Source organism: Procambarus clarkii, unplaced genomic scaffold (assembly GCF_040958095.1).
Source record: "Procambarus clarkii isolate CNS0578487 unplaced genomic scaffold, FALCON_Pclarkii_2.0 HiC_scaffold_560, whole genome shotgun sequence".
Taxonomy (NCBI): domain Eukaryota; kingdom Metazoa; phylum Arthropoda; class Malacostraca; order Decapoda; family Cambaridae; genus Procambarus; species Procambarus clarkii.
The window spans coordinates 124,334-134,708 of NW_027189593.1; the positions used below are offsets into that span (position 1 = coordinate 124,334).

The window sequence follows — 10,375 nt, forward strand, 5'->3', positions numbered from 1 at the left end:
TGATAGATGAGTTTGATAAAAGATGGCATCAAGAAAGGTAGTGAATGCCCCAAAACAGAAGTTAACATGGATGATATACATGTTTCTAAGGATGGGAGTTTTCCTTTTCCTTTTTCTATATTAATTCTGAATAATAAAGTAGAAGCTACACTCACTAATTGTTGAAATTTAACCTGGTCAATAGGAACATAAGATTTGTGTAAGTACCAAATTATAATATATTGTAAATGAGGCAAAACAATTTTATACTGTTGTTGTTGTTGTTGTTGTTGTTTGTGTTTATGGGCATTATTAAAATTTACAGTTTCATAATCAATGTTAAATGAATTTATTGGAATGACATAGGCTATAGTTTTATATTTCTTTTTATTTTGTGTTATATACAAGTTAGTAGATGAGTTTAAGAGTTTATTGGAATAAACATAAATCGTCATTTTTTAATACAGTCATCACAAAAGTGATGAGATTCGATTGACTCATCTGCAAGTCTTCGTAATGTTGGTATTTGGAGGAGGTGTAGTGGTTTATTTGACTGGCGACATTTATAACAACATGCTACATTCTTACTTTTTTCCAGTTGACGCCATTTTTCAACTCTCTGGTATATTGATAAATTCGGATGGACTGTTTTTAAAAGGTGTTCTGGAGAAATGTATTTTAAGAGAGGTTCCATAAAAGTATCAAAATTATGTAATTCCATATTATCGAAATCAAAATTGGCATTCATTTTTTATCTAAAGGGTTAGGTTTTCAACGATGTTTGAGGTTTTAAGCAATTCTATAATATTTTTTTGTATCTCTTGACTTTTATAGACATCATTCAAAATCAATGTTGGATTATATGAGTGAACAATTTTTCTTAAAATGTGGCGTACTTTATCTCGTCTTTCACAACCCCACATTAACATCACACACATTGTCACGGTTGCAATGATACCATACATAGTAGGAATGACACTGTATTTATCTCGTTTAGGCAAACGTGTAAAATATCGGTTAGAAAGATATTGAACATATCTTTTATAATTGAGTTTTGATTTAGATATTTGTTTAGAAAAGACATCACAGATATTTTCGGAATGAAATACTGGCATCGGTTCTGTGATTATAGAATATATATTTAAAGAAGGAAGAAAAAGGCCTCCGTAATCAATTAATTTAATTCGATGAATGTCATCATTGGATACAAATACATTTTGAGGATTAATATCGTAATAAGTACCTGATATATATTTGTCAGTAGTATTATATAAGACTAATTGAACATCAATAAGCTGTCTAAGAACTGTAGTAAGCAATTGTTGACGACAATACTGATCATTTTTCAATAAGTCGACTTTTTCCCTTAGTAGGATCCAATCGCGTGGGTTTAAGTATTCCATTTCGATAAAGTAGCCTATAGATTTAGATTTGAAAGGACATTTATACTCAATATTATTCAAAGAATGAGGAACTTTTGTAGGTTGTGATGACTCTAGAAATTTACCTTGTGGACAGTGTATTACATTATAGGCAGTTTCGACCATAAACACACGATACACTTGAACAAAGAATGCCTTTCTGATATTTTCATCAAGACGTGAAATGTTTTCAATCTCCATTAAAAAATCCCTTTTCCGGCGAAAACTCTTTCGAGCCACAAATGTTTGTAGATACTTTTTTCCTCGTTTGTGCTTCTTCTTAGAAGATTTAAAAAGTTTGGAAGCCGTGTGTGGGTAAATATTTTGAAACACATGTATTTGATGTGGTAATCTAGGATCAAGAAGTTCAATAGTAGGTACTTGGACAAGATCAACTTTACCATAGGCACCTTTCCCTAAATGACGTTTGTGGGTATTAAATGTAAAACGAATATGATTAGATATTCTATTATTTAGTGTTTCACATTCATCAGGCTTAGTCAATTTGTTTTTCCCCTTAACCCTTAAACTGCGCAACGCGCCTGCAGGCTCACGTCTGGTTTGCGCAACGCGCCTCCGGGTATTTGTATTTTTCACGTTCCATTCAAAACTCCCGCGGCTACATGGGGTTCACATCAGCTTCCTCAGGGCTCTTGTAAACAGACGCCATCTTTAAAAAAAATCGTGGTCCACATTCCCGGGTGTGGGAGCCTCAGTAGTGTGTGAGCAACCAAGGCTGGTGCTCGCAGCATGAGCGCACAGCACTGCTGTTCAGCATGTGACCACAGCATCGCCTAATAATGTCAAAATATATATATAACTTGTATTATTTAGCTATGATAGTGTTATATTTGAGAATGAGTGTGATAATGACTGGGTACAATGTTCAAATATCAGTGATTCAATGCTGTTCACGATGTTCACAGCGCTAGCCACAGCACCACAGCATTGTTTCGTTCATCTAGGAATCTTCAAATGATTTCTTAGGTTCCTTTTCAAAATAAACGTGTGGTCAATTATTCACTTACAGGAATTAGTGACCAGGATTGTGATAATAGCAGGATTGTGGTTATAATTAGCGTTGTGCGTAGTATTGTGGAAGGAGGAATTTTGATGAGGGAGGGAGGGCGAGAATTGAGGTAGCCTCATTGTGTGTGTGGCTGCCACTCTTGTTTTGCTCACCATACTAGGTTAGTGGTTCGCTATGGGCAACACATATGTACATGGGTATATATAGTGTGTGTGTATATAGTGTAAGAACAGCAACAGGAGAATGTTGAGAGGAGCTATTTTAGTGAGGGAGGTGACGTAATCGTAGCGTCGTCTGCTGTGTGATTTTTCATGCAGTGTATGGTGGCCACTGTACTGTTTGGACACAATACCGGCTTACTTGCATAGTTCTGGTAAATAAAACATGTAGATAGGTATATAGAACGTGTGTAATAAGAACTATAACAATATGATGGGAGGAGCAATGTTGGCGAGTAAGATGTTGGAGTGAGGGAGACATGGGGCTAGGTGTGGCTGCTCTCACTCGAGGTGTTCTGAATGTGTTCATGGCCAAATGCTCCTATTGGCCCATACGAGGCAGCTGCTATTGGCCCATATGAGGCAGCTGCTGTTGGCCCATACGAGGCAGCTGCTGTTGGCCCATACGAGGCAGCTGCTGTTGGCCCATACGAGGCAGCTGCTGTTGGCCCATACGAGGCAGCTGCTATTGGCCCATACGAGGCAGCTGCTATTGGCCCATACGAGGCAGCTGCTATTGACCCATACAGGGCAGCTGCTATTGGCCCATACGAGGCAGCTGCTATTGGCCCATACGAGGCAGCTGCTATTGGCCCATACGCGGCAGCTGCTATTGGCCCATACGGGGCAGCTGCTATTGGCCCATACGAGGCAGCTGCTATTGGCCCATACGAGGCAGCTGCTGTTGGCCCATACGAGGCAGCTGCTGTTGGCCCATACGAGGCAGCTGCTGTTGGCCCATACGAGGCAGCTGCTGTTGGCCCATACGCGGCAGCTGCTATTGGCCCATACGAGGCAGCTGCTATTGGCCCATACGCGGCAGCTGCTATTGGCCCATACGGGGTAGCTGCTATTGGCCCATACGAGGCAGCTGCTATTGGCCCATACGAGGCAGCTGCTAGTGGCCCATACGAGGCAGCTGCTATTGGCCCATACGCGGCAGCTGCTATTGGCCCATACGAGGCAGCTGCTATTGGCCCATACGAGGCAGCTGCTGTTGGCCCATACGAGGCAGCTGCTGTTGGCCCATACGAGGCAGCTGCTGTTGGCCCATACGAGGCAGCTGCTGTTGGCCCATACGAGGCAGCTGCTACTGGCCCATACGAGGTAGCTGTTATTGGCCCATACGAGGCAGCTGATATTGGCCATACGAGGCTGATATTGGCCCATACGAGGCAGCTGCTATTGGCCCATACGAAGCAGCTGCTACGCAGTGTTCTGAATGTGTTGATGGTGAATGTATATAGTGTGTGACAGTGTATAGTGTGTAAATAGATTGTATATATACACAAATTAGCATGATACATAGTAAATATGTGCTGCATATGTGTACACAAGTTTCATGCACGTAACACAATGTCTACGGATAGTACAGATGTTGTACTGCGATATTATAGTGTACGTGTTCATTATACATTGGATTGGCACATAAAAACAATAAAAATGTATTTGGAAAGGTGCGCAAAAAATGAACGAAAATATATTCGCGGCAACTCGCGCGCCCCGCCCCGAGCGCCCCACCGCCACCGAGAGCTTACGGCACGGGCGCACGGGGAACGATGACGTCACGCCCCAACTTCCGGACCCCATAGCAGCCAAAGTAAGTACAATTTCGACTTTTTTTTTACATACCCATACTGAGAGAAGGGTTTTTGACACTTTAAAAAGAAAAAAGAATTTTTTCCAGAGAATTTATTTCCTGCGCACTGCGGGGGTGTCACATTTGAAGGCAACGCAGTTAAGGGGTTAATGACTTCCATTTTTTAATTATTTATGATATAATCCCAACTTGAAAACGGATACCAAACCCAACTCTTATAAGTCTTATGAAATTTTGATAGAAGGTATAAAAAAAGAAAAACATATATATATTAAATATATCATAACTATATATAATACAACAGTTTTTGTTTTTCATATATTATAATACAAACACTGTCATGACAAATACAACTGAAAATATTTGAAGTAATTCACAAACTATTGGACTGAAATGGAGGAATTTATCAAGAAAGGTAATCAAACATATCCTAATCTCTTAAAAATATATTCTTTGGCAACATATATTAGAAGATAATTATGGACTGTAATGGTACAACCAATGTTTCTTTCTTCTTTGTAGATAACTTGGAGTTTATTAATGGAGACATTACTGACCCTGTATATAGAAACCCCAATATAGCGCTTGTACAAATACTCAACTGTGTAGCTGTTAAATCTCATGGACTTTCTCAGATTCTTGCTGAGATATATCCATACTGTGGTTCTTATACACGACGCCGGGCAATAGGCACTTTAAACCGTGCTATGCTTGAAGATAGACCTCAACCAGGAAATATTGAGATTTGTCATCCTAACACTGTAACAAAGGGACCAGTAGTTATAAATGTTTTTGGGCAGTTTTATATGGGGAAGGAGAAAAATCAAAACCTTTATACTAAAAGACTCATAAAGCAGTTACAGCAGTCGTGTACTGTTGATGTTGGACCTAAAGGAAGAAATCCTAGACATTTAGAACCTTTCGATCATCAACTTTTATCTGGCCTTTTAAAAGATACATCCCAAAACAGGATTTATTGGTTTAATGAAGGTCTAAATAAATTAGCAGTGCAAGTATCTAATGGAAAATACAGTTTGGTAATATTTCCATCGTTAATTGGGTGTGGATTGGCTGGTGGAAACTGGGAAAGAGACTACTTACCAGCAATTATAAAATTTTCTAGACAGGTCTACCCCTTTGGTGTCAGAGTTAAAATTATAAACAAAATTATGTCAAAGACATCATAACAATGAAAAGAATAGTTAAACCTCCTAATTTATATATATATTTTTTTTCATAGGTTCCCCTCTTTATGACAAAAAAAAAAAACAGGACAGTGTCATTAACATAAATAAGACGACCTCCACCCTCCCTGGTCAATTGTTGTTGTGTGATGATTTAATCCTGACAACAGAATGAACCAGTCAGTGGGTTTAGATATGTTCCCTAAAACTTTATGAACTGATTGAGGTGAGAGAGACCATAGTTACTAATTGAAGAAATTTTATCTCTACCCTTCTACCACTACTACTACTACTACTACTACTACTACTACTACTACTACTACTACTACTACTACTACTACTACTACTACTACTATTACTACTACTACTACTTCCATCCTACTCTTATTTACCCTATCACTTTTCAGACATCTTTCTACATACCAAACCCGAGAAAAGTGTTTTTTTTTTTTTTTTTTTTTTTTTTTTGAATAGTTAATTGTGGAATAAAGAGCTTTTTCCCCTTGTTTACAACTCCATTTCTTCTCCCTTTTTTTTAATTAATATTAATGTTATCTTTCATATTTCTTCTAGGTTTAATATGGAATTATCCCTGGGGAAATGTCCAAAGAGAAGACATTTAAAAAAAAATATATACAAAATATCAAATTCAAAAAACTCAAGAGGTTGCCAACTTTTTTTGACTTGCAAGATTTCTCCTACAAGGTCAAGATTACAGCAGAATATCAAAGTAAGAAACATCATAGAAATTATGACAGAAGCAGAAAAGGCATCGTTAACAATTATATTTAATTGTTCACCAAATATCAGATCAATTGATACTGATATAAATCTGTTTGAAAATGAACATGATTTTAGACAAGACGAGTGTTTTGAAACTAAAAATAATTCTACAGTCCTGGTTAAAATACCATTTTTGAAAAAATATCAAACAAACCTGGTATCCAACCGACTCTGGGGACCTGATAATAAGGACGTTGTCATTGATATATCAATTAAACACGGTTCCCTTAAAACTATCAAGAAAAATGTCATTCGTCATCAAATTGTATCTTGCCCCATTTGTTTAGATATGAATGGGTCAGGTGACATGGTTTTTATGTTTGATGATTATATGGTTGGATGTGGTCACAGTATTTGTCCTCAATGTATGTTTACATTATCAGCCAAAATTTTGTTGGGTAAAAAATCTACAGGGAAATTTCATTATAATAATTATGGCTGCCTTAGATATATGAATAATTCTTATGGGATGTACTCTTTTTTATCAAACATTATCTACAAAGATGAAATATTTTGTCCACTTTGTAAGCAAATAGTAAAAAGTGTGTTTGTGTTGAATATGCATCATCTAAAATGTAGCATTAGGGAATTTTCTCGTAAGTATGCACAAATCTTATTTTGGGGTAATCAAACTGACAGGCTGTTTTTAGAAGCCGCAACTAGTTTTATATATGGAGTGGAGCAATTGGCAGTCACTGATTTGTATATAGAAAGATATATTATGGAAAACAGTTGGATTTTTGACGAATATGTGACACCAGTTACCCTATACCTTAACTTTAATGAAACACTTTCAGAGATGAAACTTGTTTTTAAGAGTTTACAGCCATATTTATTAAAACTAGCCTCAAAAAATTCTAATGATCCATCAAATAGAAAATACTTATTATTCTTTAACCAACTTTGTCATAGAAAGGGAGGTGAACCAATCCTGAGACCAACATTCATTAAATAAAACAATAAAAAAAAATGTTTTTTTGTAAATAAATGTATATGTATGTGTTATTTGTACCTCTGTTTGGGTTTCAATCAGATGGCATCAATTTCTCAGGTAGCAACAGGTACCACCTAGCGTTCATATTCATATGACAACCCAAGGCCAGCCATCACCACTTCAGTTGTAAGGTCCACCGCAGGTACAGTCACAGTTGCCACCCCAGGGCCCACCTCAGGGCCCACCTCAGGCACCAATGCTATAAAAACTCTAATCCGAAAAGTTAAAATGTCATCCTTACCACATTTCCATATCACATTTTTATTCATTTTATATATATATACAGTGGTACCTCGGAATGCGATTGTCCCTGTATGCGAGGTTTTCGGAAGGCGAGGTGTATTTACTCCAAAAATTTGTCTCGGAAGGCGATGGTTACTTCGGGAGGCGAGTTTGGACGCGAGTTTGTTGATACGCGTACAGCCGACCTAGCGCGTTCGTCGCCCCTCCGCCCCGCCGCCCCTCAGTTTATTATTGTCTCGCGCTCAGTGACTACCCCCACATCAATTCTTCTCGCGGATTTTCAGTGTTTTGTTGGATTTTTGGTGATTTGTCTATACAATTTGTTATTATATATCTCACCATGGGTCCCAAGAAAGCCAGTGGTAAGGATAAAGGCCAGAAAGCTCATGTGAGGATGACAATAGAGGAGAAACAAGAGATCATTCGGAAGCATGAGAACGGTACACGTGTTGTTGAACTTTGTAGGCAGTACAACAAAGCCACATCAACAATATGCACTATACTTAAGAAGAAAAATAAGATTATGGGTGCTAAAGTGGCAAAAGGAGTAAGAACATTAACGGCACAAAGACCACAAATACTTGAAGAAGTGGAAAAGTTGTTATTAATTTGGATACACGACAAGGAGTTGAGGGGTGATAGTGTTTCGGAGGCCATTATTTGTGAGAAAGCCAGGGTGTTGCACGAAGACCTTCTAAAGAATACCCCTGCAACGAGTGATGCAGATAAGAAAGAGTTTAAGGCAAGCAGGGGCTGGTTTGAAAAATTTAGAAAGAGAAGTGGTATCCATAGTGTTACAAGGCATGGGGTTATGTGATGTGATTATGGAAGGGGACTCCCCTTCCAAACAGTAACTCCTCTCCTCCTCCCCCCTCCTCACCATCTTCCATACGCCTACAGCACTCGACAGCAAGGTAAGTAATAACTGGAACACAGTTTTGTAGGTTTATTTAGATGAATTAGGTATAAAAATTTAGTTTGATGTGGGGTTTTTGGGGTAGTCAGGAACGGATTAATTCATTTCCCTTTATTTCTTATGGGGAAATTAACTTCGGAATGCGAGTTTTCGGAACGCGAGGCGTCTCCAGGAACGGATTAAACTCTTATTCTGAGGTATGCCTGTATATATATATTCTTTTTTTGGGGATAATAATGATGATGAGGAGGAGGAGGAGGGTGTAATTATTTATTTCTTATGTTTTCTCATTTGAAACTGTGTTTGGTTGAAGTTGTAGCTGGTTAGATACATTATCCAAATCTGTATCTACAGTATTTTTTAGTCCATCTGTGAGTGTGTTTTGACTCAAGGTTGTGCAGTGTTCTTGCAGAGTATATCAGAATCCTAAAACAAAGAAAAAAGTGTCCTTTTTTTGTAAGTAAGTATATGAAACATATAAATAAATAAATAAATAAATAGCATACACCTTAACCTTTTAAGTTAATGTGTTTTTTTTTTCAGAAGATGGTTGAGAGGGAAAAAGGTAAGAAGATCTTTATGCAGAGGTGTGCACAGTGTCACACTGTTGAATTAAACGGCAAGCACAAAACTGGACCAAATCTAAATGGCCTCTTCGGCCGCCAAACTGGTCAGGCTTCTGGCTATATTTACACTTATGCCAACAAGGCCAAGAGTATCACGTGGGACAAAGATAATCTGGATATCTACTTGACCAACCCCAAGAAATTTATTCCAGGCACAAAGATGGTGTTCGTTGGTCTTAAGAAGAAGAATGAGCGTGCAGACTTGATTGCTTACCTGGAAACCTCCACCAAGTAGAGCAAGCATTAATATTTTTGTGGTCTCACCACTTTAAATCAATAAATCATCCTGCTATCAAAATTTACTAAAAAAAAAAAAAAGGGGGCAGTAAAAATTACAAAACATTGCTCAAAGAGTGGAGGAGACAGCTGGTTGCCCGGAGTAGATGGTAGCAGTATCAGTTGAATTATATAAATATCAAGTAGTCGCAGGCTACTCTCACATTTTACATCCACTGACGGCCAACCAACACAAGCTTCGCTACTCTTCCATCCAATAGAAATTTAGTAGCCACATTCTTAGTAATATTTGGAATATTCAGGTGTACAAAGTGTGATGATATATGTTGTATTAGGCTAGGAAACCTTGACCGAATTTATCATTTAAATTCGGCGAAGAGCGAATTAATTGCTCGAATAGTGGCGAAAGAATACGGATCATTTTATGTAGAAAAGGTAAACCGCGTACTTTTCATAACCCGAAATCCCCATCTCTTTATGGACCTCATTCAAATGGGAGAAAAGGAAGAAATCTGTCATTTTATTATAGAATACGAAGGTTTATCATCATCACCACCACCAATTTGTGAATTCCTTTTTGGATATTACTAGAATGGGATATTGGACCATGGCCTGCTTACGTAGAGCAATCAACACCAACCGTAATATTCCTCATTTATTTAAACTCCAATTAATCAACGAAGTTCAACAGAATCTAATGATTAGATCGTGGGAAAGAGTAGTGGCAGATGAATTGAATCAAAACAATTTTTCAAAAAAAAATCACCAGGCCTTAGAGAGAATATCATTAGGATGTTATGATTGGTTGTAACGGAATAAAAATCTGGAGAGGATTGAACAAACTGACAAAACCATTAAAAAATATCTCTCATCATTATTTCATGATAATTAAATTTAATGTGGGAATCATTAATATTATCATTTATTAACTTGTATAACTTATAAACTATAAATAATTATCTTATTAGATTATGTCTCAGGGGTAAATAATGTAATCCAGGAATTTTTTTGGTGTTAAATTTTTCATTATTTATATGTTCGATATCTATATTAATGAAAAGTTCCTCTTTTTTGTTCATATTTTTTAAAATCCTTTAAATATTCAATTCTAATACTTTCTCGAAATGATCTGCCCTAGCAACAA

The 10,375-nt window shown here is 37.4% G+C and overlaps 1 protein-coding gene across 1 annotated transcript; it reads left to right on the plus strand.

The window, feature by feature from the left end:
• The first annotated feature begins 8,911 nt into the window (after positions 1–8,911).
• On the plus strand, positions 8,912–9,287 carry LOC138361651 (cytochrome c-like). The gene has a single exon (XM_069320865.1). The coding sequence runs from the start codon at positions 8,915–8,917 to the stop codon at positions 9,227–9,229; it is 315 nt and encodes a 104-aa protein (XP_069176966.1). The 5' UTR covers positions 8,912–8,914; the 3' UTR covers positions 9,230–9,287.
• The last annotated feature ends 1,088 nt before the right edge of the window (positions 9,288–10,375 follow it).

Coding starts and splice junctions, on each gene's coding strand:
- LOC138361651 (XM_069320865.1), top strand. CDS start 8,915: ATGGTTGAGAGGGAAAAAGGTAAGAAGATCTTTATGCAGAGGTGTGCA.